We start from the raw sequence: 27221 nt of genomic DNA, 5'->3' as shown, positions 1-27221 counted from the left end.
GTTTCAAAACATTAAAAAAAAAAAGTTTTCCAGGTCTGAAAAGAGCAGCAGTGACATTATTTACAAAACCAGGGCGGAAGTAGTGTCATTCGGGTGGCCCAGAAGAAGTTTTCAAGCAACAGGACACACTAGGAAAACCGTATGGCTGGAGCCAACGGGACACGACACGTAATTAAAAATATATTTATATATGTGTACATATTTATATCACACTTCTTCACACTGGTCTCCATGACTATGGAGGGGCTGGCCCTAAGGCCACACCCCCTAACGGGCCATTAGGAGGGAGGTGCATTAGGCCCATAGTGCCCACAATGACACCCCGTGTCTGTGGTCATGGGGGCCACCAGCCCCTCACATAGCATTTAGGAACCCCCTTCAGGGAGCTTGCTCTGGGACCCCAGTGAGGGATTTAGGAAAACCCACACTCCTGTTTCTTCCAGGACCTGGGCTCTCATTCTCAGTTCTCTTTCTTCTTTAGGGCCCTACTTCCTTCTTAACACACACACCCTCTCTCTCTTGGGGAGCAGGCTCCTCTGGGCACAGGTGTGGCCCTCAGAGACTAAATGGAGCAGCTGCTTGCCTGGCAGGGCTGTCTGATTTCCCTGGTGCCCTCTCAGAACATCCTGCCATCATCAGCAGCCCAGCTCTTCCCTCAAGGCGTTTTGGGGCTGGTGGTGTCCCTGGGCCCCAGGCTGGGCCTAAGGGCAGGTGCAAGAAGCAGCTTGAGAAACCTAGAGGAGGGCTGGGAGGCGGGGGCAGGGGCTGCGGGCAGTGTGCGCCTCTTGGCACAAGCCGTTGACCTGTTTCAGGGACCTTCTGCCCTCTATGCATTGTCTCCAACAGCCAGCCTCAGGCTCTTTTTGGGAACTGGTACAAGTTCTCTCCTGAGACTGGAGGTAGGGTTCGGCAGAGAAAGCCAGGGAGAGCTAGGGGACACCCTCCTCCTGCCTGCCCTCCCAGCCTTCCCACTCTACTTCCAGCCAGGAGCCTCCATAAAGAAGCAAACTAGGAAGCTGCAGGGCTCAGAGACTTTTGCTGGGGGCTTCACTGAAGTGTGGGCTCCAGCGGGGCTGATACCAGTCACCATCCTGAAGTCAGCCTCCCAGACCTGACCTTATCCTCCTCTCTCCCTACTTTTTTTTTTTTTTTGCCAGTCCTGAGGCTTGAACTCTGGGCACTGTCCCTGAGCCTCTTGGTGCTCAAGGCTAGTGCTCTACCATGTGAGCCACAGCCCCACTTCTGGCTTTTTCTGAGTAGTTTATTGGAGATAAGAGTCTCACGGACTTTTCTGCCTGACCTGGCTTCAAACTCCTCAGATCTCAGCCTCCTGAATAGCTAGGATGACAGGCACGAGCCACTGATGCCAGGCCTTATCTTCCTCTAGATAGAAGGAGCTGTTCCTGAAGACTGAGGTCTCCCAAGAAGGAGACCAGGGTCTCCTTCTAGCTTGGAAAGCTTCCCTTGGTGGCCCAGTTAGGTAATGACTTGACGATCTCTCTGCTTTCTAGCAGGCTGGGCTTCTCAGTTCTGCCTGGGAGACCTCCATGTCCTCAGGAGCCAGCCACCTTTTATCCTAATCTCCCTCACCCAGAGCAGCTTAGGACATGACTTGCATTTTGGTTTTAATTTGCCAGCCTTCTTCTGGGCTCAGTTTGTCACAAGGCCCCAAGGGCCAGGACTGGGTCTCACACAGTCCAGAGGTGACAGTAGTATCAGCCCTTTGAGACCTGGCCACTGGCATAGGAAGGGAGAGACGCTGCCAGCCGGGGGCCAGGAACACTGGATTGTAGTGTATGTGTGTGTGTGGGGAGAACGAGGGACCCCCACAGGGGCAGAAGTTTCTAATTACCCTAATTGGCTACTGGCAAGCTGTCTGTGGCTAGAGTCCTTGCAAGGGTGGTGTGTGTGGGGGTGCTCTCCCACTAATCAGGGAGTCCTCTGGGGCCCTGCTGTGTGATCACATCCAAGGCATTTTCATTGAGAGAAGAGACTTCAAAGTTACCGACTTTTGAAAAATAAAACACAATAAAAGAAAAGGGGGCAAGCTGAGTAGCGGGCTCCAGTTCCCCTCCCTGCTGCCACCCCTCCAGTTCCCCCCCCCCCCGGCAACCCCCAAGGCCTGGGGCTGGGGGAATTGAAGTGGGGAGGGTGGATTGAGAAGGTTGGAGAAAAACTGCCTCTCCACAGCTCCACTGTGCCTGACAAAGGCCATCAATTACGGCGGCTGGTGGGGACCGTGCCTGCCTTTGTCCTCCAGGACATCTGCTACATGTCGCCCGCTGCCAGTTGGCGACTTCGGCTGACAGCACGCAGGAACAATGCGAGCCAGTCTCGACCCACTTTTTCAGCCTTCTGAGGTCCTTGCTGACCCATGCTGTGGCCGGTGTAGGGGGCTGCTGGGGATGGGGGGGGGGGGGGCAGCGGCAGAGATGAGGTCCCTCCCACAAAGCGCGGCAGGGGGTGGGGTGGATGGAGGGGGTGGGAGGGAGGGTCACCTCGACAAAGAAACATGCTTCCCTTATTGGTGAGAGTGGCTGCATGCTGGGGCTAGGGGTTTTTTGGGGGGTGGGGTGGGGGTGGGCGTGGGGGTGGGAGGAGAGGCTCGTCTTAGGGATTTGATCCCTCTCCTGGCTGGCTCCAGACTGGCCACAGACTCTGCCTGCCTTCCTGTCCATCTCTACCTCTCGCCAGGGCCACCCCTGTCCTCCCGCATGTCCATCTGGCCCTGCATACCAGGGCCCCAGCTGCCCGTGGGCTGCCCGCCAGGCCCCCTGGCTGTCAGGCTGTCAGTTTCTGGATGGTTCTGTTGTAGTACTGCGTGATGGGGGGCGTCAGAGGGTTCCAGCTGTTGGCGTGGAGCTCGATGACCTCCAGGAGCAGGGATCGAGTCAGCATGGACTCCGAGGGGCATAGCATCTTATCTCGGGCGCTGGCCAGGAGCTCCGTCATCATCTCGGGCAGCTGCTCCTCCAGCAGCCGGCCTGTACTCTGAAGCTGTGGGCAGACAAACACAGTTAGGACAGGGTTTGGGCACCATGATGTCCCCCCCTGGCTACCTTGGTTAGGTGGACTGGGGACAAGGACAAGAAATATCTGGATTGTCCCAGGGACATGCAAGCCCAGGCAGGAATAACCCACTGTGAGATTCCACATTTAACAACCATCTGCTGGCAAGCAGAAGAGGAAGCAGACTATTGCCTGCTGTCCAGGCCAGAAAGTGCCCTCACTAGGAACATGCCTCCTGTTCCTCCCACCCCAGAACCTCCCTTCCTACAGGAAGCCTTCCCTGACTACACCCACACCTTCATGTGGCCCCAAGGTTGGCTCCCTTGGGTGATCCCGTGGCACAGTGTTAATTTTCACTTGCCAGGGTGTCTCTGGAAACAAGCTTAGTCATTATTACCTGCATGTGTCCGTGTGGAACCTGAGAGCAGGGATGAACTCTCCTATTTCTCTCTGCCCTTCTCTCTGGCCCCAATCAACCCTACCTCCCCGCCCAAGAACTGGCCTCTGCTACTCTTTTGACAAAATGGGGGAAGAAATAGGAACTGGGGCAGAGGGCCAGCTGGGAAATCCTGAGAGCCCCAATAATCTTGAAAAGCCCCTTAGGAAAGAGAAGCCTCCATCTTTCTGGATCAGTGCCCTCCCTGCCGACAGTCCCTACAGGTGCTCCCCAGGAATACCCCCACCCCAGCCTTGTCCCTTGCCTTTCAAGCTTCATCTTTTCCAGAAAGGCTCCTTGACCTTAGGGTCAACTCTGACCTCTCTTCCTTGACTTCCCTGAATGTGTGCTCTGCATTTACACTTACTTCATACACTCTGTGTGTGTGTGCACGTGCATGTGCACACGTGTGATCTACCTCTAGCCAGCCTGAAAGCTGTCAGAGGGTAGGGACTGTGCTGATTTTTTTTTATCAAGCACCATGTACATTCCCAACTGGAGCCTAGAACATAAACTTCGGGACTGTTGTATGGAGCTCAGCCTACTGTCTGGGCTGCTGCTGCTTCTGGCCTTCAAGCTCCTCAGGTGTGGCCTTTGCAGGCTGGAGGGAGCCACCTGAGGGGTGAGCTGTTGGTGGGGACAGGTTGTGTCCTTATGCTGGGCTCCACTTCCGGGGTTGAGTGACTCTGGGCTGTTTGCAGACGGCAGGAGTGTGCTCCAATGCCCAGCAGAGCCATCCTCTGAAGGTAGATCCCAAAGGAAGAGGGATCAGGACTGGGACCAGGAGTGGTGGCTCCTAAGGAATCTAAGCCCACATGGGAGATTCAATCAAGGTACCTTTCCCCACCACCGGACAACGAGAGTATTTGAGAGCAGTGGGTCATGTGAGCGAGCAAGTCCCTAGTGTGGTGTTATGTAGTGGCATGCCTCATCCAAAGGGCAGGCAGTCTTGGGGACAGGGGACACAGACTGTGACAGTCCTATGTCCATCTGTTTAGTGGGCCAGTCTTCTCTCTTCCCAGCCAGTGGCTAGCTACTGTCACTGTCAGTGTCTGCTTGGTTTAGGGGCCAACTCAGGGTGCAGAAGTCTACAGCCACTCGTGAAGCCATCCCCACCAGCCCTCTTTCACATTTCCCCTGGGTTGGAGGATGCGCCAAGCCCCATGCCCACCCTGTACCTCTCAGCTGTGGCATGTGAGAGACTCAAAGAATTGAGGTTGGGATATGTGAACGCTCTTTCTTGCAGCCCCCACCCCCCCCCCCCCCCACTCCACGCTTACCTCCATAGAGCAGCAGAGCACAGCATCTTCCTTCACATCCTGAGACTGCAGGAGCTGTGGAAGAAGAGAAGGCAGACAGGAAACCAGTGAGAATGGCCTGCGGCTGCCAGTCCTCCCAGCCAGGCTGCCTTCCCTGCCCTCCTCACTCTACACCCAGGCCTGACACAGTTGGGTGACAAACTTCTTCACTGGGTCAGGAGCCTCAGGCCTGGCCACGGGAGGACATCCAGCACTCAAGTACTCTTCTCCACTGGCCCAGCACTGCAAATTCAAAACCAAGGCTATGTGGATTCACTCAGACAGGAAATGCTTCCTCACCATGGCCAGGCTACTCAGCACTTGGCTGCCCAGGGTTCCTTCTACCTGCCTGGCTCATTTTCCCAAGCTGTCTCTTTGTCAATTGAGATAAAATTAATAGAAACTTCATGATTTAGTAGAGTTCAGTGGGTTTTCAAGATACACGGTATTCGTAGACAGTCACCAATATTTAATTCCAGAATATTCCCACCATCCCTAAAAGAAATCCATACCCACCCGTGGTTACTCCTCATGTGCCATGTGCCCCACACACTATTTACTACCTATTGTTAGAGAAAAAGATAGAAAGTAACGTTAGGTGGCCACTTGATTTGCCTGTACTGTGGATAGTGCATAGCTGTCCCTCTCTTTAAGGAGAGTCTGGAGAGGCTTCTGCTAAGCCAGGGTCCTGGGAGACCCCTGGTTGCTGCACCGGGAGGGGTCTCATCTTCCTCATCTAGGGGGCTCAGGACACCAGAGTGAAGACCAAGAAGTAGGTTCTAAAGAAAGTTGGGTGGGGTCCTGGTCCCCAGGCCAGGCTAGCATCCCGTCCAGCCTGCACTGGCACCATGGCCTAAGAGGGTTCTGTGACTATCTGTGGTAGGGCTGGAAGGGAAGGTGGGCCTGGCCCTGATTACTCCACAGGGAAGCGGGGGACCCAGTAAGGAGACCTCTGGGCAGCCCTCTAGAAGGTTCTGTAACAGTGAATTGCTCTCACATTTTCTCTGATGCATAGCAGAAGAAAATCCTTTTTTGAGGGTGGGGTGGGGGGAGGTGGTCGAATGTGTGTGTACTGGTACTGGGGCTTCCACTCAGAGACTTAGCACTCTCTCAGCTTTTTCACTCAAGGCTGGTGCTTTACCACTTGAGCCACAGCTTCACTTGTTTGGTTTTTTTTTGCTGCTTAGATAAGAGGGTCACATATTTTCTTGCCTGGGCTGGCTTTGCACTATGATCTTCCTATCTCAGCCTTTTGAGTAGCTAGAATTATAGGCCTAAGCCACTGGTACCCAGCTGGAGAAAATCCTTAAAATAAAAATAGCTAGTTGAAATCACAAGAAGCAGAGAGGGTGAAGTGTCTGAGCGGAGAGACTCCTGAGATGGAGCGGGCATGGCCTCTGGGTAGGGGTTGGTGGGAAGGTAAAAGTGGGCACTGGCTAGCACATGGCAAGCTCAGCGCAGGGTTTTCAAGGCTCACAGGACCTTAGTCCCTCCTGAGATCAGCTTCTTAGGGTCTCTAGTGGAGTAACATTATGGGAAATTCCTCAAAGAGCCAAACCTTGAAGAAATGGCTGCTGTGCATCGTGGCTGTCACTTCTGCTGAGCGTGGCCCTGGAGACTTATGTCTGCCCAGCATGGAAGGCCTCACATGGCCTCAAGGTTGTCAGCCAGCCCTTTCCTTCCCTCTATAGCCAGTGTCTCCTTTCTTCTGTGTCTCAAGGCCTGCCTGTCCTCAGTTTCCTAGTGATGGATGGGATGAAGCTCCGAGTACAACCATTAACACTTCCTCCTTCTCTAATTCTCAGTCTTTATCACTGTCCTGTGTCCCCTCTGCAAGCCCAGACTTGCCACAGGCACACTCCTCGGGGGCACTGCCCTGCCCCGTCCTGGCAGGGCCTCGAGGAGTCTCTGACTGTCAGGGCAGAGGATAGGATGCTGGAGAACGGCTGTGGGTGGGTTCTCTCTCCAGCTTCTCTCTTTTAGGTTTGGTTTATTGGTAAAAGTGTGCTGAGCCAAAATCCCATGGTGCTACAGGCTCTCTTACACCTGGCCTGCTGGCTATCTCAGGGAAGTCATGTTGGGTAGAGAGGCTTTCTTTATCCTCCTCCTTGGCAGTTGCTGGAGTACAGGGACTATGTGGAGGGGATCTGTAGCTTACAATGCAAAATTGGCCTTTGGGTGCTGATTATTCAGAGTAGACTCATAATCTATGGTGGGCAGAACCTTGCTGGCCCTGGGTGAACAACTAGGAAGTCCCTGCCTGCTACTTTTTGTGTGAAATAACAGGCTGGAACCCTTGATACAGGTCCTGGGGCAGGGGAGTCCTTTCCCCAGATCTGCTTTGAGTGCCCTCTCCCCGGATCCACAGGCTTCTTGCTCATTGGTGGCTTTGCAGGACTCCCTCTTGGACTTGCCCTTTGGGAGTGTGGTTCAAGTGCAGAACCTTTCCATTCTTCCACCTTGGCCTTGCTGTGCCCCATTTCTTTGGGGCTCCAGTTCCCGAAGGACAGCTCGCTTTTTGGGTAAGTGAATCCTGTTGGTATGGAGAGGGCACCAAGGACCTATGTGTGTTCTATTTGGGATCTTCAAGAGATTATTGCTTTTTTTTTTTTTGAGGGGATCAAGTAGTTCTCCCATCTGTATATGCTCTACTTGGGATCTTTAAGAGATGATTATTTAACACAAAGATAAGTCCTGAAAAATAGTGTCCACTTGAACAGATGTAATAATAATTGTCCACTTAGCTCACAGCTGCAGGATTGACAGCAGCCAGAAAGTGTCTGCTGACCAAGGGATGAATTGTTCTAGTAGACTATTACTCAGCCTAAAAAAGGAAGGAAGTTCTGACACAGATGAACCTTCAATATTACCTATGCTGAAAGGAAAAAGTCAGGTACAGATAGATGCATGATTCCCCATACAGAAGGCAGGCAGAGAAGTCAAACTCATAGAGACAGAAAGTAGGTGATGGTTGCCAAGGGCTGGGGGTGGGACATGGGGACAGAGTTTCAGTTTGGGAGAATGAAAAAGTTCTGGAGATTGATGGTAGAGAGGGTTACTCTGCAACGCAAATGGATTTCATGCTGCAGAAAAGAATACCTAAAGATGGTTAAAATGATACATTTTATGTTGTGTGCATTGGACCATAAAAAGCTGGGTTATATGAAAAAAATTGCCAATGGCCAAAGCAAGTGCCCTGTGGGAGGGAGAGCTGGCCTCACAGAGGATCAGGAGGCCTGAGGTTGGGGGCAGGCGGCCCCTCATCTGAGTCTTTGGCCCAGAGAGAGATGTGGGCGGGCTGGGGCAGGCAAGCCACCCGCGCCCTAGTACAGAGAAATGTGTTTCTTGGACCAGAATCCAAGGCAATTGTGCGAGCCCACACAGTGTTTGTTCGGAAGCGAATGCATTCCTGCCCTATTGTCTCTGCAGGAGCCTTGTTGTGGGCACACCCATCACATCCTCCCTCAGGGGGAACAAGCCAAGGTGCTCCAGTCAGGCTGTGGGAGGCCCCACAGCAGCTTGCGAGAAAGAGCATCCCATCCCAGAGTCCCTGGGGAAGCGCCATGGGCCATGGGCATGCTGCCCAAGGCGTGCCCAGGATGGAACCAGGCTGGCTCTTTGGGATGCCACCCGGCAGGGAGGGAAAGAGAGTGATGATGGAAGGACCCGTGAGGCTGCTTTGCCGGGTAGGCAAAGATGAACACTGGGGAATCACAACTTCTTGCCTTATTAGTTAGGGCGTCAACTTGAGGTGTGCTGGCCAGCCCTTCCTGACCATCCTCGCACCCCAAGAGCCCAAACTGAAACCTTAGCAAAATAGACTAAGCTGTCTAGTGCACTGCTGCAAAAGCTTGGCTCAGGCCCTGCCTCCAGAATCTCCCATCCTTCTTTGTGGGGAAGAGCAACAACAGGGTAGGATCAGGAAGTTTTCTGAATACCTGGATTGGCTGCTTTGCTGGAGAACAAAGCTCATTGGAGCGCTCTGATTGGCTGGCTAGACAGATCAAAGGACCAGGGCTTGGCCCAACAAACTGAAATTATGGAAGAAGTTACAGGCCAAAGAAGAGAGAAAAAAAGAGAGCAGAGAATGGAAGGTGGAGGTAGCCACTGAACTAGGCACAGAACTAGGCTGACAGTGGAGAGAAAAGTGGGAGGGAGAATAGAGACAGCACCAGAGGAGACAGCCCCCGTGCATGAATGGCACACAGCCCAAAATGGTGGCTGAGGTGGAAGTTGCACAAGGTTGCCGGCATCTGAGAAATCCTCCTAAGTAGTCACGGCCTATCCTGTGCTTCTGCTCACTCTAGAATCTGCATCTGAACTATGTCTTGAGATAGCACAGAAGCTGATGCTCATAGCAATGACCTTGAGTCATTACAAGAGGGTCAATTATGTCTGGCTCCCTATTCAGGGAGGCAGAGAGAGATAATCTACCCAAGGAAGGCTATCATCAAAAATGTGCAGCCAGCTTAGAATCAGAAGACTTGCCACTCACTAAGAGTCACCCCAGGCACGCCACTTAATCATGCTGCATCTTCGTTTCCTCACTTGAGAATGGGGATAATACCTGCCTAGAATTGTTTAAAGAGTCAACCAAGATAATATGTATGGAAGATCTTTAAAAGGCCAAAGCCTGATTCAAATGCAAGGTGTTATTATTGTGATTATATTTATATCTTTATAAACATATATCTTCCCTGCAGATCACAACACACTTTGTGTGCACCATCCCATTTACCCTCATGACACTCTTGTGGAGACAGGCAAAGGCCAAGGCATTATTATCTCTACTTAATAGACAGAGAAACCGAGGCTCAGTAGTTAAGTGGCTTGTACAAGCCAGACACACAACAAGTCTGAGCAGAACTAGACAAAACTTGAGTTCTGGGTCAGCATCCTCTTCCTTAGAGAAAGCTTTTAATTTCTCTTAGATTTGTAAATCCTCAGTTTGCTAGTTGAAGCACACAATTCTTAATTCTGATGACTGGCAACAACAGTCAACCTGGACCTTCTCAAAATTTGTTTTGTACTGGCAACTATCCATCTACCCATCCATTCACAAATCCATTCTTTCATCCATTTGTATAGTCAGGCATCCATCTGTCCATCCATCCCTACCCCCATCCATCCATCCATCCATCCATCCCTCCATCCATCCATCCATCCATCCATCCATCCATCCATCCATCCATCCATCCATCCATCCGTCTGTCCAGTCAGTAACCCATCTATCCCTACTCCTCATTCTTTTACCCATATATCATTATACTCACATTTCTCAATCTATCCGCCAACCTACCCACCCACCTACTAACATTTATGGAACAGTTACTATGTGCTAAACAATGTGAGTTCAGGGACAATAGTTAGGAGAACCAGAGACTTGCCAGACATAAGTAGTTGGAGTGAGCATGGCATAGGTGGTGATGGTGAAAATATTCTAGGCATAATGTGTAAGAATGCAATGTGCACAAACTAAAACTGTAGTAAGCAGTGTGTACTAGTATAGAAGTACTCTGAGATGCCTAAAATATATGGGGCTGCTGGGGGTGGGAGAGAGTACAATGATAAAGAAGGCTGGGCCATGTCCTAAAGAGCTCTAGATGCCATGCTACTGAGTTTGAATTCTATCCCAGGGGATTGGAGAGTCTATTTCAGTGACTAGAGAGTAGCAAGATGATATTTTCACTTTAGAAAGCTTTTTTTTTCTTGCACAGAATGGAGAATAAACTTCAGCTAGGAGGGTAGTGTTGGAAGGAGGGAGGGGTTGGGTGAGGAGGCTGCAGTGGGAAATTAGGATGGCTTGGGTTAAGGCAAGCACAAAGGGAAGGGAGTGGCTAAGTGATAGAATGTAGGAACAGGCAGAAGTGAGGACAAGGAAGAGTAAAATGTAGCAACTGGGCGGCCCCCAGGCTTGGTGTTTGGTCAACAGGATAAATGGTGATGCCAGCGATGGGACTGGGGAAGAAGGAGCTGTGGATGTTAGAGAAAGCAATGGGCTCAGTGTTAGATCAGTGGGACAGTGATGATCTGGGGTGCACAGAGCCCAGGGGTTGTCAGTCTTGGTCACAAGTGTGAGTGAGGTGACCTGGAAAAGAGGAGAGGATGAGAGAAGAGGAGGAGCCCTCACTGGAGGAAAGAGAAGGAAGTTCAGGGATTTAAGTGGAACAGGAGGAAGTGACAGGCCAAGAAGGTTCCAGGAAGGTGGTTCCAAGGTCAGTAGTGTAAAATGCTCAGAAAGGTCAAGTAAGATGAACAATGACCAAAGTCCTCTGGATTTGGTGATTAGAGGAGCAAGAGTGACCTTTGCCACGATGACTTCAGCGCACGGTGCGGGCGGGTGGAAGGCCGAGGGCTGGACCTGAACAGTGGAGAGAAGGTCAGAGGTACAGGCAGAGAGTTTGCCCTTATTTTCTTTTATATTTGGGTCTCTCTCTTTCTCTGCATATTTTTTTCCTTCCTCCCTCTCCCTCATATCTCTTTCTTTTGTTTGGGAATTTGTCTATGGAAGAAGAAAAGCGTGGAATTCCAAGAGACAGATTGGCATGGGTCACTGGGAATGTTTGTTGAGGTAGAACAATCTGGACGGATCAGAGCTGGGGGTGGCAGCTTATAACTGTAATCTCAGCGCTCTTGAGGCAAAGGCAGGAGGATGGAGAGTTCAAGGCCACCCTGGTAAATCCAAAGGAAATCCTTCTCTCAAAGCTAAATAAAAGCTGGGTGCTAGTGGCTCATGCCTGTAATCCTAGCTACTTAGGAGGCAGATGTTCAAAGCCAGCTTGGGCAGGAAAGTCCATGAGACTCATTTCTAATTAATCACTAAAAAGCTGAAAGTGGGCTGTGGCTCAAGTGGTAGAGTACTAGCCTTGAGCAGAAAAAAGCTAAGGGACACAGCCCAGGCCTTGACTTCAAGTCTCAGTACCAGCACCAAAAAACCCACCACTGACAGAACAAAACAAAACAGACATGGATCAGCCTTAAATAAGAGAAGGGATAGTGTCCTGTCCCTTGGGAGGAAGGGGGCTGGTGTAAATGCTCATGCTGCCCAGGCTGCGGGTGACACTATGAAGTTAGGTGTTTCACATTCATGTCTTATTATGGCCCTTTTGTGCCTGCTTGCATTTCAGAGACCCTCTGGAGAGGAGACTAGGCCTCAAATGTCACTTCTCCACTAGTCAAACAAGCAGTCTTGGTAAGGCAGCTAGAGTCAGATATCAAGGAAATGCATGCTTCTGAGCTGGCCTTCAGTCTTAAGTTTGTGCTTGTGGTCTGGTTGGCAGCGGGCACACGGGCCAGACTGGCACCCTAACTGCGGACCAGGCACCCCACAGGGACTTATTAGCCCCCTTTCTGCCGAGCTTGCAAACCACACCTTACAAAGTGGCGGCAGTAAATGTCACATGGGGAAATGCTTCATCTCACAGCTGGCCCCAGGGGGTGGAAATGTAATCCGGGGCCCAGAGCAGACACTGAATCCTTCTGCAGACACCGGAGCCAGAGGACAGGGGCCACAGATTCAGTGGCTCCTCTTGGGGGCCAAGACTCGGTCAGTCAACTGGATGGGAGAGGAGTTCTGGGAATTCCCAGGTCCTGGGTTTGGGTGTGGAACACAAGGAAAGCCAGTCAGGTCTGTAGCCCACACCTCCCAGCTTTGCTTTTGGTGCCCTTCTCTTCCCTTCTGGAAGCTCTGCCTGCCCTCTCTGGCTGTATTATGCTTACGGCCCTAGGATTTTCTAGACAGAAGCTACTAAGGCAGCAGCTCCAAGTTCCTCTTTTCCCCAGGAGTCTCCAGCAGGTTCACCTTTCCGTGCATCTTCTGTCATCGGGCTTACATTTTAAAACCCAGACTATGTGTTATACACCACATAACTCATGCTAGAAACAGACAGAGCAAAATGACTTCCCCAGTAGCTGGGTGGGGTTACTCAGGAGGCAGAGATCTGAGGATTGTGGTTCAAAGCCAGTCCAGGCAGAAAAAGCCATGAGACTCTTATTTCCAATTAACTACCAAATAGCAAGAAGTGGATTTGTGGCTCAAGGGGTAGGGTGCTAGCTTTGAATGGAAAAAGCTGAGGGACAGCACCCTGTGTTCAAACCCTGGTACTGATAGGTGTGCACGTATGCGCGTGCACTCACACACACACACACACACACAGAGGATCTGAACTCAGGTCTAGCCTGGCTTTAAAGTTAAGGCAGCTTTTCTCCCTTCCCAACTCCCCACATAGTTAGATCAAAGGGGAAAGGCCAGGGAGAGGCAGGGTGGCGGCACATCTGCCTGGGGTGGTCCTAGCTTTTACTTATCACCCAGAGTAACTAGTAATAGTGCCTCTTCTGTTCTAACACTGCCCTGATTTGGATGGTATGCCATATGGTTCTAGAAAAGAGGAGGGCCTGGGAGGCTGGGAGCTCTTCCAAGGGCCCCTCGCCCACTCCAGATCACCCGACCTGTTAGTTGCTAGTACTCTAGCCTATTCCCTTTGCTGCCTAGGTTTCAGAGACCCTACTTTTGGAGTTTGAACTTAGGGTCTCAAACTCACTAAGTAGGTATTCTATCATTTGGGCCACATATCCAACCCCACAGTCCCCCACTTGTAAAGTGGGGTAGTGGCCATCTCTGCCTCTAGTGAGGGGTGGCTATCCTGTAAGGACAGCAGGGCACATGTGGCTCAGGCCTCACTTGCGCCTGCTGGCCTCCTTATCTGAGCCTCCACTCCTCAAGGAACAGAGTGGGATCAGGATGGAATCCTGGTAACTGACACATGGCCCACTGCTCTCCCACGGAGAGGCAGAAAAGCAGTTACCCTCCTGGCCTCCTGTAGAGTAGCTCAACCTGGAAAGCCAGTCCGGAGGCCCCTGGACCATCACCCCTTCACACCACCTCCCACTTGTGTCTGACTCCGTATAAAATAGCAACCTGAATCACGGTGGGTTGGGGTTGGCTGCGGGGGTGGGAGGGGCCTGGGGCTCTGGACAGGTTCCCCAAAGTAGGGACTGAGTCAGAACTCATAGGTTCATGGCATCAGGCTAGGACTCTGGGTAGCTCTAGGAGAAGAGAGAGGGCCCTAGTTGGATCCAGCTCTCACTTCAGCCCACCTGAGGCCTGGACTTGACCTCACTGGCTTTGTGGGGAGGGTGTGGCAAACCTTGGGCAGAAGGAACTAGCTGTCTGCAAAGGCATTTTCCGCTCTCTAAAGTAAACAATCAAACAGGAAATTAATCGAAAAATCCACATCAGCGGAAGGTTCAGGTTGTGATTTTCACAGCCGCAGCGCCAGGAAATTCAAGGTTATAGTTCCCATAGCAACTCGCCTGTAGAATCAGTGACTGCTAGGCCAGAACAAGACTTAGGAGGTTGAGGAGTCCAATGTCCTGCCTCCAGGAATGGTGGCCAGAAGTGAGTCTGAGTTGTCTGGAGGTAGACGGCTCTTCTGAAAGAGCCACACGCTGGGGTGTCCATTCACGGTGCTGACAGTTAGCAGCCTGGTGAACTGGTGAGCAGTTGACCTCCAAGGAATTCCAGCTGTCCTGTATTTTCTATACCCCAAAGCCCACTATTTCCATATTCCTATATTCTGTGGGGTGGGGATGTTAATGAAGAAGGCCTGCCTACTTTACAGGCCTCACCCCCAATTGATGGGGTGAGCACTGTATACCTGACTTTACCTTCTACCTTTTCTATTAGCTTCCGCCCATCTCTCACCATCTCCATGGGCTCTGGTTCCTGAGATTGGGCTTTAGTTCATCTGGCTGGCTGCTTCTCTTTGGTGACCGACAAACCCAAGAGCTACCAAAGTAGCCACTAGGGCAGCTCGATTCCTTAGACATTCCCTTCTGCCATCCCTGGCTCTTTGGCAGGCCCAAGTATACCATATTAAAGTAATACACCATATTAAAATAATGGTTCACTGGGCACCGGTGGCTCATGCCTGTAATCCTAGCTACTCAGGAGGCTGAGATCTGAGGATCATGGTTCAAAGTCAGTCTGGGCAGAGAGGTCTGTGAGACTCTTACCTCAATAAACTACACTCTGCTCAGAAAAAGCTAGAAGTGGGGGCTGGGAAGGTGGCTCAGTGGTAGAGCGCTTGCTTTGCATGCCAGAGGCCCTGGGTTCGATTCCTTAGTACCACGTAAGCAAAAAGAAAAAAGCCGGAAGTGGTGCTGTGGCTCAAGTGGTAGAGCGCTAGCCTTGAGATGAAGAGCTGAGGGACAGTGCCCAGGCCCAGAGTTCAGGCCCCACCACCGGACCAAAAAAAAATAAAAATAAAAAAAATAAACTGGTTGATTTCTTGGGCTGGGAAGGTGGCTCAGTGGTAGAGCGCTTGCCTTGCATGCTCGAGGCCCTGGGTTCGATTCCTCAGCACCACATAAGCAAAAAGAAAAAAGCCGGAAGTGGCACTGTGGATCAAGTGGTAGAGCGCTAGCCTTGAGCTGAAGAGCTGAGGGACAGCGCCCAGGCCCAGAGTTCAGGCCCCACGACTGGACCCAAAAAAAAAAAAAAAAAGAAAAAGCTAGAAGTGGTGCTGTGGCTCAAGTGGTAGAGTGCCAGCCTTGGGCACAAAGAGACTCAGGGACAGTACGTACACACACACACACACACACACACACACACACACACACACACACACACACACACACACACACACAAAGAGACTCAGGGACAGTACGTACACACACACACACACACACACACACACACACACACACACACACACACACACACACACACACACACACACACACACACACACACACACACACACACACACACACACACACACCCTAAAGCAATATTACAATGCACCTAATGCTCTCCGAAAGATAACCAGAGGTTATTGAAACCAGAGGCAAACCTCCAACCAGGCCTTTGGGGTGAGGGGTTGTGTGTCTTGGGTGGGGTTTCTTTTGTGTAAGAGCAGCGAGGAGTCCCTGCCTGGCAGGAAAGGAGATAAGGGCGTTTGTAGCTCCGTGGAGAAGGAAACAGTCTGGAATCCTTCCCCTAGCGTCATGCCTCCCTCCGGCTGAGATAGCTGCTGATAGTCCCGCTCTTATCAGTGCTGGTGGGGAGACACAGTCGAATGGGAGCAGGCACTTCCTGGGCACAGGGCCTGTGGCAGAGGGCGCCCAGCCTCCCGCTCGGCTGCCAGCCCGGCTCCAGAGCCAGTGCCCAAAGTGAGCAGGGCAGGGGCAAGTGAGAGGCCGAGAATGGCGCCTGTAGGAGAGACAGAGTGTCTCCCTGATTTCCTAACAGGCCCAGCGTATGCCAGGGCCCCATGGGCAGTTCCCCGGGCTGGGCCTGGCTTACGAAACTGTCCTTTCCTCCCCTGTAGGTGAGCTTCCTGGGCACAGCCATGCTACTGTCCAGTCCCACCAAGTCTCCAAGCTGCACGGGTGCTGTCCAGCTTGCCTATTCCCTACTTCCTTTCACCCTAGGTGGATGGGATGTCTCCCGGGGGAGCAAGCTGTTCCCTTTCAGGAGGCCAGGCATATTAGAGACTTGGTCAGAGGAAGTGGCAGGAAGGCAGCTGTGGATGGAGGGCCACATACCTGGTGCAGAGGAAGGGGGCCATGGGCGGGGCTGCACTGACCCACTGCTCCCCGAGCTGGGAGGAAGCTTCTTTACAGGTTCTTGGGGGGTATGTGTACAGTTGCCCCCAAGAGTTTGTTCTTCCCCACTATGGGGGCTGCCACCAGTCTTAGATCGTACAGGGGGTGGCACAAGTGACAAGTAGGAGCCTTGATGCAGGGAAGAAGTGAAATACTGGCCCACTCTTCTGCCACTGACCACATCTTTCCCTGCAGGTATGAACCTGCTGTATTTAAGAGTAAACAGCTACAGCAGTCTGCTTCCCAAACAGGGGTGCTGTCTTCCAGGGGTGGGGCCTGTGGCAGAAGTCAGTCTGAGCACTGTCCCTTGGGCGAGGGAGCTCAGCTGGCTGTGTGAGGGGTTAGTGTGTAAGGCAATAACGAAGGACCAACTGGGCAGGGACAGCTGGGCACGGGACAAGTAAGCTCTGTTAATGTTCAGAGAATAATAGGGCTGTGCTAAGGGCATAATTAGCATTGTGCTCAGAGTGGCAGCTACCCAATAGAGGGGCAGACAGACCTGGGCTGAGAAAAGGGCCTGGGGCAACTTGGGGATGTCACTTGGATTCGATGAGTATTCTTGCCAAGTCTAAGGAGACTTGCAGATAAGAGGATTTAATTGGCACCTGGAAGTTTGTTTGGCTTTACAGGTTTACCCTTAGCAGAATATACATTTTAATAATGGGGCAGCTCTTTTTAAATGGAGATGATCTTTTCGGGTGAATGAGCATGTGCGTCAATATTTTGTATTCCCAATGCATTCTTACTGTGTTCAACTGACCAGGCTACAAGGAGATAAAGTGCTTAGCCTGGCATTCCTGCTCATTGGCTCACTTCCATTGGGGCCTTCCCCCTCCCCCCCCCCCCCCCACTTCCAGACCTCCATCCAGCCAAGCTCATCTGTTCACAGCCAGAGGAACTGTCTTGTCTTCATCTGCTTCCAGCTTTTGCCTGCCACTCTCCTCTCCTCCACATTTTCTTTTACTCAGATCCCTCAAGACTAATCACAAGACTCACCCCACCTCTTCTTTCTTCTTTTCCTTCTTCCTTTCCTTTCCTCCCCCTTCCTACCCTTCATCCCCATAGAGTTTTTCCCTGAGTAACTCTCCCAATCTCCATGGCCAGAGACAAGCCTGGGGCATCTATTTGGTTCTAGTCCTGTCTAGTGTCTATTCAGATTATTTATTTTTTGTCAGTTGTGGGCCTTGAACTAAGGGCCTCGGCACTGTCCTTGGGCTTTTGTGCTCAAGGCTAGCACTCTACCACTTTGAGCCACAGTACCACTTCCAGTTTTCTGGTGGTTAACTGGAGATGAGTCTCATGGACTTTCCTGCTCAGGCTGGCTTTGAACTGTGATCCTCAGACCTCAGTCTCCTGAGTAGCTAGGAATATAGGCATGAGCCATTGGTGCCTGGCCTATGCAGATTAGTTTTTTTTTTAAATTTTTTTTTGGGTCCAGTCGTGGGGCCTGAACTCTGGGCCTGGGCGCGGCTGTCCCTCAGCTCTTCAGCTCAAGGCTAGTGCTCTACCACTTGAGCCACAGCGCCTCTTCCGGCTTTTTTTCTTTTTGCTTATGTGATGCTGGGGAATCGAACTCAGAAGCTCATGCATGCAAGGCAAGCGCTCTACCACTAAGCCACCTTCCCAGCCCCCAGATTAGTTTTTATTTTGTACTGTTCACCCAGGACCCAGGACCCAGCATCCTCTCAGAGGATGCTGGCTAGGGCAAGGCCGATTCCAAAGGGCTTCTTTTCTGGGATGAAGCCCCAAAGAACATGGAGTATAGCAGGTCCTGCTCCAACTCCTCCAAGGATAGTAACAGCATTCATTCATTCATTCATTCAATAAGGAGGCTCAGACTCCAATCATACAGAGCAATTACCCCAGAGAGATGACAGATGTTACACATTCAGAGCAGTCTGAAGGGAGACCGACTGACTGATAATAATCCCGACTCAGCCACCTCCCATCAGGTTGTGCAACCCAGGAGTCACCTCTCTAGCTCTCAGCTTCCTCATCTGTGATGTGAACATAGTGATATGGCCTCCCTGGTGGTGGCCGGGGGAGGAGGGGCGCAGGCTTCAGGGCTGACAAATGACTGACATGAAGCATTCAGAGCAGAATCTGGCAGAAGGTAAGCTCTACTCCACCAGTGAACCGGTGATGGTTCATGGCACAGGTTGTTGGTTGGTGACAGACAGTACCCTATTCATCTGTGAAGGCTTCCTAGGGGAGAGAACTTTCCAGTAGAGTAGAGGGAGAGTGGGATGAGGAGGGAGAAGCAGATACTACAGGCAAGAAGAAAGCACCCTTTGAACATCCCCAAACCTACAGTATTCTAGGAGGGGGTCGGGCAAAGCAATGCTTTGGCTGGAGGAAGGAAGAAGAGGTGTATTTGAAGGGTGAGGGCTAACTTGGGTGGAAGGGAACAGTAGCCTGACTAAGATGAGAGAAAAGTGGTGGCCAGAGTTGAGATCCCCATAAAAGCTGCCCATAGCCCTTGGGGACTGGTGAGGTGGGGATGAAGGAGAGGAAGAGAGTCTCAGCTAGTAGTCAGGATGTCCAGGGCCTTCCCTGGGAGGGGGAGCAGGTGATGGCTCTAGCATGGCACTCAAGAGTTTGAGGAGTCAGTGGGCAGGCACAAGTGAGGAGTCAGGGAGATGTGCCCAGGCCTTGAGTTGCAGATACAAGAGTTTCGGCATATCAAGCATGGGGAAGCTGCTACCTTTGATTGACTGTAACCTACATACTCTCTGAGGCCCGCACCTCTCAGCTCACCACAGCTACATCACCTGTCCCTTAGCCAATCACTCAACTGTTACAGGCTTCTAGTCAAGGCTCCCATACTGCACTCTGTGTCCTTGGCCCAAAGGGAGGCCAAGATTGGGAGGCGAATCCTACACCTCAAGCCTGCTTTGGTCTGAGCATCTGCCTATGTGTCCACATATTGTCTATGGATGTGCTTTATAGAAAATGAGATGAGGGGAAGTGGTGCTGTGGCTCAAGTGGTAGAGCGCTAGCCTTGAGCTGAAGAGCTGAAGGACAGCGCTCAGGCCCAGAGTTCAAGCCCCACGGCCGACCAAAAAAAAAAAAAAAAAAAAAAAGAAAAAAAAAGAAAATGAGGTGAGGAAGAAGAAAGGTTCTGGAGGGGGCACACAAAAGTCAGTCTTATTTTTTCATATGTCTTTTAGGTTTGGAGAGTGCAGAAGATTGGACTGGGTGGGTGGGAGGATAAGGGAGAGGGACCAAGGGTAAAGCCTGGGTTTCTATCTTGAGTTGGATGGATTGGGGCTGGTGGAAGAACGGCGGGGCTGGGCCATTTGGATCTGGAGCTCGGAGGAGTGGTTCTGGCTGAAGATGCATTGAGGAATCCTCAGCTTGTGGTACTGAAGGTCCTTTGGCTGAATAAGGCCACTTAACCTTGGTTTTCTCAGTCCCAGCATGATTTTGAATACAGAGGGCTTCCTGTACAAGGGCAGATGTTTGAAAAGCATCCCTGAGGGGCTAGGAAGGTGGCTCATTGGTAGAATGCTTGCCTTGCATGCATGAGGCCCTGGGTTCGATTCCTCAGCACCACATAAGCAGAAAAAGCTGGAAGTGGTGCTTTGGCTCAAGTGGTAGGGCGCTAGCCTTAAGCTGAAGAGCTGAGGGACAGTGCTCAGGCCCAGAGTTCAGGCCCCATGACCGACAAAAAAAAAAAAAAAAGAAAAAAGAAAAGAAAAGCATCCCTGACTTCGACCCCCTGGTACCAGTTGAACTCCCCTAGAAGCTTCAACCCAAAATGTCACCAGATCTTGCCAAATGCTCTTAGTTGAGAACCACAGTTCTAGATCAGGGGTCACTAACCCAGAGCTTACCAATCAAGTCCTGCCTGGGTCTGCTTTATGTATGGGCATATGGTCTAGAGAGCTAAGAATGGTTTTTACATTTTTAAATGTTTGAAGAAAATGTAAAAAGGAGAACAATATTTGGCAACATGTAAAAATTATGCAAAACTCAAATTTCAGTGTCCATAAAAAAACTTTTGTTGGAATCATCACTGACATTCATTTACATATTACCCACAAACCAGGCATACATAACTGGAATTGTAGCACTCTGGAGGTTCAAAGCCAGGGTGAACTACATAGTGAGACCCCATCTCAAAGCAATAATAACAAGGCTCCCAAATCTAATATCTACAGATGTGCTTGAGCTTTGGTAATAGAGCTAAGGCCCAAATAGGCCTATGGAGTTGATAATTCAGGTTAAGTATTCTTTATTCAAAATGCTTGGGGTCAGAAGCATTCTGAATTTGGTACTTGCAGGATGGGAAAGAGAGAAGGAGACCCATTAGAGGGATGGTTTCCCCCTCTTCCAGATCTTGGAATATTTGTACATCCACAGTGAGCTATCTTGGGGATGAGATCCAAGTCTAAACATGACATTCATTTATGTTTCCTATGTTTCTTATACTCATAGCCTAAAGGTAATTTTATACAATAGTTTAAGTAACTTTGTGCATGATATTAAGTTTCATGGTATGGAATTTTCCATTCATGAAGTCATCAGGTAGATACTCAAAAGAGTTGTGGATTTTGAAACACTTTGGATTTTGGATTTTCAATCACTTGAATGATCGTCTTACCAAGGACCATGCTGCTGGCTTGGTGGGGCAGAAGCCACCCAGGGAGACGGCATGTAAGGGCACTAGTTTTTTTAAATCCTAGCTCTAGTCTAAAGGAAGAATGTTAGCTAGTTCCTGGAGAGAAAGGTAGGATTAGGGAATTTCTCCCCGTTAATGGACTGCCAGAGCAAGGAACTTACTAGATGAGGAATAGAGAAGAGGACCCATTGTGGAGAGCCCTAGGACGAAGAGACAGACAGTTCTGGAACTGGGGGTGGCTAAGCAGGGTTACCACCCAGGTGGATAGGTTGCCCAAAATAGGCTGGACCAAGGCAGGTTCACTGTAGCTGTGGTGTAGTTTGGGCCAATCTGTGGGCCGGTGAGACAATTAAAGTCAGCCAGGGTTATGTAAGCAGACTTAGATAGCAGCTTGGGTTGAGAAGAAAGATACTTAAATCTGGCCTTAGGATTATTTTAAAATCTTACTCTATTATTTGTGTTTATATATAAATGAGTCTTTCTTCAAGCTATGTGCTATCTTTGCTGCAAAATTATACAGAAAAAAAAAATCCCCATGGGGGTGATTTTATGTCATCTTTCTGCTTTTTGTAGTTGAACATTTTTGAGAAAACCTCAAATTTTCTGGCAGGGCTGGGGGTTGAACCTAGGACCTTGTACATGCTAGGTCAGGACTCTACCATTGAGCTACACTTCCAACCCTAGAGGGTAACACATGCAAACAACAACTACAACAACAAAACATGCCCATATTTGAAATATTGGGATGGATTTTCACACAGGGAACACCCTGGTGTTACCAATATCGGGGCAGTCAAGCACTGGAACTTTCCTTGCACTCAGAAACTTCTGGGGCTCCTTTCACTGACTCGCCTTAGGGTCACCTTACTTCTACTATTTTCAAACTCCCATTATTGTATGGAGTCTGAGGCTATCAGAGGCAAACACTCCGCCATGTGTGTGAATGAGAGGGGAGGTCCCTTCAAGGTCCAACAGTTTAAAGAATCCCACCTGCTCTGGCATTTCTCTCCTGGAGCATCACAGGATTCTGGGAATCAATAGGGTGGGGTAGAAATGCTGAAACTAGAAGCCTAGAATTGAGTGAGCTAATCTCTAATATGCCCCAAGTCGTACACTGGGGTTAGGAAGCTGATTTCTCACTTCAGATTTTCAGTCTCAAAAGTTTGATGTTCATTCATTCAGTCACTCATCCATTTGTTCATTTGGTGCTGGGGGTCTAACGCAGGGCCTCAAGTATGCTAAGCAGGCTCTATACCCCCAACCCTGTATATACCTTTCTTTTAATTTTTCTTTTTCTGGTGGTTCTGGGGGTCGAAGTGAGGAACTCACTCTTGTTAGGCAGATGGGTCTACCACTTGAGCCACCGCCCCAGATCTTTTTACTGTTTAGTTATTTTTCAGACAGGGTCTTTGTTCAGATAGATAGTTTTGTCCTGGGGGCTGCCTTAGACCGTGATCCTTCTATCTATACCTCAAGCATGGCTGGGACCTTAGGTATGTAGCATCACAGGCAGCCTCCTGTGTTTGACTTTCTGTACAGCATGGCTCTTTTTTGAAGATCTGATGAAAATTCTGACTACTTCTTCCAGTAAAACATGTCTACACAAATTCATAGGTGCTACCATCCAATTTCAGTAGATTCTCAGACACTAAAGGCCACCCACTGGCTCTGAGTAATTAGGTGACATTTACATACTCCAACCTAAATGCTCAATGGAAGTCTCCTGAGAGTGGAAAGGCGACTGCTCTATTAGTTGCTAACACAGTCTCTCTCTCTCTCTCTCTCTCTCTCTCTCTGGTTGGTTGTGGGGCTTGAACTCAGGGCCTGGGCACTGTCCTTGAGCCTCTTCGTGTTCAAGGCTAGCTCTCTACCAATTGAGCCACAGCAACACTTCTGGCTTTTGAATGGTTAATTGGAGATGAGTCTCCCTGGGACTTTTCTGCCCAGGCTGGCTTCAAATTGAGATTCTCAGATCTCAGACTCCTGAGTAGCTAGGATTACAGGCATGTCATCAGGAAGATCATGGGTCTTTTTCAGTGTCTGCTCAGGTTGTGGCTGGGTAGCTCTATGGTTAAGGCATAACGCCAGGATGGCCAATCAGGGTTCCATAATAATTCTCTACCATGTGCCTGACACTTGACAGGTTTGACCTCTTGTCTCTTCTGCAACTAGACAGAAGCAAAAGCTGTTTTCCCATTTTACTGATAAAACCAGGAATCATAAAGGTTGAGGAATGTGCTCCAGCCTCTTCTCCCTCCCCGCTCACCCCCCCCCCCCCCCCCCAGCTAGTACCAACGGTGTCCCAGCCCCTGTCCTTCCCATTTCCCTTTTCCTGGAGTTGCTTTCAGCCTCCTTCTCATTTCTGCCCTGCAGAGCCCCAAGGTTGGGAGGGAGTTTCTCATGAAAACGGCTCAGTGCACCCAGCTCCACTCGAGCAAATGAGTCACTGGAGCCCTGCCGTGCTAGGCCTCTGGGGGCTCCAGACATACTTCCTGTGTCTCAGCCGGAGCCCTAGGCAGTGTGAGCTGGCAGGCAGATCTCTCAGGGCTGTCTGGAGATAGCCAGACACCCAGCTCTGCATCCCGAGACAATGGAGCCTCACATGACAGACTGTGTCACCTCTGGCCCTTGGGTTTTGTAAACTGTAAGACTGAGGATGAAGGTCGCCTAGATCATAGTTCATGGTGTATGATTCCTCTCCCTGAAGTATCCATACTGCCTGGAGGGTCACAAGTTTTTCCTCACATCAGTGAGTCTTAGACTTCAATGTGCATTAAGAATCAACTGAAGGGGAATTTTCCGGTGGAGAACCACAGTGTAGATGAAGATACATAAACTACAGCCACCAAGATCTGCCACAGCTTGTTTTATTCATAGCACATGAGACAAGAACAGGGTGTGTGTGTGTGTGTGTGTGTGTGTGTGTGTGTTGGTACTAGGGCTTGAACTCAGGGTATAAGGCAGTGCCCCTTAGTTTTTACTCAACGTTGGCACTCTACCACTTGAGCCACAGTTCCACTTCTGGCTTTTTGCTGGTTAAAGAATCTCAGACTTTTCTGCTTGGGTTGGCTCCAAACCAAGAGCATCAGTTCCCAGCCTCCTGCATAGCTAGGATTACAGGCATGCCACCAGTACCTAGCCCCAAAACAATCTTTCTTTTCTCTTTCTCTTTCTTTCTTTCTTTCTTTCTTTCTTTCTTTCTTTCTTTCTTTCTTTCTTTCTTTCTTTCTTTCTTTCTTTCTTCCTTTCTCCCTTCCTTCCTTCCTTCCTTTCTTTCTTTCTTTCTGTTTAAATAGTCAGGAGGAGGGGCGAGGGTAGAAACCAAAAGAAGACTATGCTGTGACACATACAAATTACATGAAATTCAAATTTCAGTGTCCATAAATAAGGTCTCATTGGAATACAGTCACTCTCATTTATTTGCATAACATCTAGGCTGCTCTTCTTCCTGCTCTTGGGGCAGAGCTGAGTCTTCTAGAAAGAAAAGAGCTCCCATAGATCCCACTACTGCTTGGAGCATTACAAGATTAAAACTGATTTTCCTGTTGATCTGCAATGCCTACAACATTTATTATTTGGCCCTTTATGAGAAGCTTGCCAGAATGGGAAGGAAAGGAGAAGAAAGGCAAGGAAAAGATTTGGAGAAGATAAGGAGGAGGAAGTAGGAAATGAGTCATCAGGGGGTATGGATCCCAGGAACCCCTGCTCTGCCCTGGGCCAGCACTTGGCTGCTGCTGTGCGGGTGACTTGGAGGGTCCCTCTGAACAATCAAGCCATTCCCATTGGAGCTGTGTGTGTGTGTGTGTGTGTGTGTGTGTGTGTGTGTGTGTAGATTCAGGGTAGGGTCGCTGACCTCTCCTAGATCTCCAAAAAACTTAAGCACCCCCCCCCACCCCAGGACTCCCATTTCTCCCTCTTTCCATCTCTCTTCTCTCTCCCTAAGTGAAAGGTAGCCAGGCACACAAATATCTTCCTGTTTAAAGATGGCGGCTATCTGGAGGCCTGGGGCAGGAATGTCACAGAGTCTGACAGGAGAGCACTTAGGGGCTGGTGAGGAGGGATTAGAAAGAGCAGATGGTGATCAAGGGAAAAGGCCTCTCCCCCAGGGGCTCAGGACCCCGATTCCCTGCCCTAGAACACACTTCTTCCCATCAGCAAGAGGCAACAGATGCTGGAAGCCCATGGGGGCCTACCTCATTCCTCAGACCCCACAAGGCCTCCAGCCCGCAGGGTTTGCCAAGCAAGTCTCAACTCCAGCCCTGGGATTCCAGGTATTTTCCCAGCCAGCCCCACCTCCTCTAATTGCTTTCCAGTCAGCTAATCCTTAGTCCACGCCCTCAGCTCCAGCCAGGCAAGCCACCTCTGTGTGGCCAGCAATTGCTTCTGAGACTTCCCATGGCTGATGGCCAGGCTCAGGGCAGCCTCTCCACTCACCTTGCCCAAACCACATCCTCCTTGTCCTTCCCCACACCTCACACTCTCCCTCTGACTAACATTTCCAAACCAAGCGGATATAGCATAGTCCAGACCCACAGTAACACACGGATTCATTCCCTTCCTATCTCCTTCTCCCAAGATTGGTCACTGCTATCAGGGAAGACAATTAGCAAAGAGTAGAGTTGGACCTACCGTTCAAGTCTCAGAGCTAATTGTTTTAAGCAGGGCTTTGGCTTTAATTACAGGATAATTAGTTACTGCATGTATGTTTGCATTTCCACCAGTGTGTTTGCATTTATTTCCTACGTCTGAAACTAGATTCAGCAAATACTTTTGTGTCAATACTTCTGAGTAAGGGAGAAGGTCTTAATTACAGAAATGGTCATCCCACATAATCAAAAGGGTAGTGAGAGAATATGCTAATTGTGCCTTGTCTGTACAGGGCCCTGATTTCTGTTTATGCATTGTGAGGAGTTGCTGCCTGGCACTGCTACCCTGCCGAGTCTTTTCATGCTGCCACTCCAGTCACAGCCCATCTCTTCCCTTCCCATGCCTACCTCTCTTCTTCTTCATCAGGGGACCAGAAGGATTGCCTTTTACAGACCCTGCCAGGAAGCTTTGCCAACTCTCACTGGGGCTCAACGCTCATGCCTTCCCCTTTCCTCCTGAGCATTCAGAGAGAGGGAAACCATGAAAAGTACTTTTTGACACGTTAGGGATTCAGGACCACCAATCCTAGGTGCTAGACTTCAGATTTGGCCATCCAGTATCATAGACACCAACCAGATATGGTCACAAGTATTTGTAGTGTGTCTAGTCCCAATGAAGAGGTACACTCAGTGTGAAATATGCACTGGCTTTCACACACTTCATGAATAAAAAGTGAATAAGAGTATAAAAATGCCTTATGGAGCCCGGTACTGGTGGCTCACGCCTGTAATCCTAGCTACTCAGGAGGCTGAGCTCTGAGAATAAAGTTCAAAGCCAGCCTGGGCAGGAATGTCCGTGAGACTCTAATCTCCAATAAACCACCAGAAAACCAGAAGTGGCGCTGTGGCTCAACTGTAGAGCTCAGGGACAGTGCCCAGGTCTAGAGTTCAAGCCCCATGACTGATAAAAAAAAAAGGGGGGGGGAACCTTCTTGAGATGAGTGTGGTAGCACATGCCTGTAATCACAGCACTGGGGAGGCTGAGGCAGGGGATGGATCATGAGTTCCTACTTTCTTCCCATTCACCTCTCCTTCTGGCTACAAGAAAAGGGATGGTTCAGAGACTTCTTTTTATTGGGCCTGGCCCAGGCTACCTGTGACCCACAGATCTAGGTCCAACAAGAAGGGCCTGGTCTCCAACTGGGGTTTGAGGTGGCCAGAAAAGAAAAGAAAAAAAAATGGGGAGGGGAGGAGTCCTGAATGTGTCACCCACTTCAGTCAGTACCTCCTGATGTTATTTCCCTCTGAAGGTGGCAAAGCAGCCAGAGACCCAAGTTAGATGTGAACGGTGGGTCTGGAGGCCAGATCATGGTGGGCTGTAGTGAGTCTGTGTGTTTCAGTCCTACCAGCTTTTGGCACAGGGCATTGTTTCTTCCTTCTGCTATGGGGAGATGCAGGACAGGATCAGGAAGGCTGAGTGGGGAAAGGGGCAGGGCTTGGAGAGGGAGCTGGGGGCTGGGTAGGTCATCATAGCCATCTCCCATGCTAGACAAGCAATCTTTAACTTTTGACTTGCTGGGTCATCTGAAGTTACTGAAAACTATAGTTTACCCCACAGCACCTGCTTTGTTATCTGAACAAACAGGACTCCCCCTTTCCCC

At 50.2% G+C, this 27221-nt stretch overlaps 1 protein-coding gene across 4 annotated transcripts in view; it reads right to left on the bottom strand.

The window, feature by feature from the left end:
* Positions 1-2580: 2580 nt before the first annotated feature.
* Ctif (cap binding complex dependent translation initiation factor) overlaps positions 2581-27221 on the bottom strand; it is a 230929-nt gene continuing 206288 nt past the window's right edge. For all 4 annotated transcript variants that reach the window (XM_042675223.1, XM_042675225.1, XM_042675226.1 and 1 more), the window contains exons 11-12: positions 4726-4779; positions 2581-2997 (exon numbers count right to left, since the gene is read on the bottom strand). In XM_042675223.1, the coding sequence (XP_042531157.1) occupies positions 2782-2997; positions 4726-4779 (270 nt within the window). In that variant the 3' untranslated portion in view covers positions 2581-2781. The remainder of the gene's footprint in view (positions 2998-4725; positions 4780-27221) is intronic.

The sequence above is a fragment of the Dipodomys spectabilis genome, unplaced genomic scaffold, assembly GCF_019054845.1.
Source record: "Dipodomys spectabilis isolate Male_0828 unplaced genomic scaffold, ASM1905484v1 ptg000024l, whole genome shotgun sequence".
Lineage (NCBI taxonomy): Eukaryota > Metazoa > Chordata > Mammalia > Rodentia > Heteromyidae > Dipodomys > Dipodomys spectabilis.
This window is presented reverse-complemented; position numbering and strand designations above follow the sequence as displayed.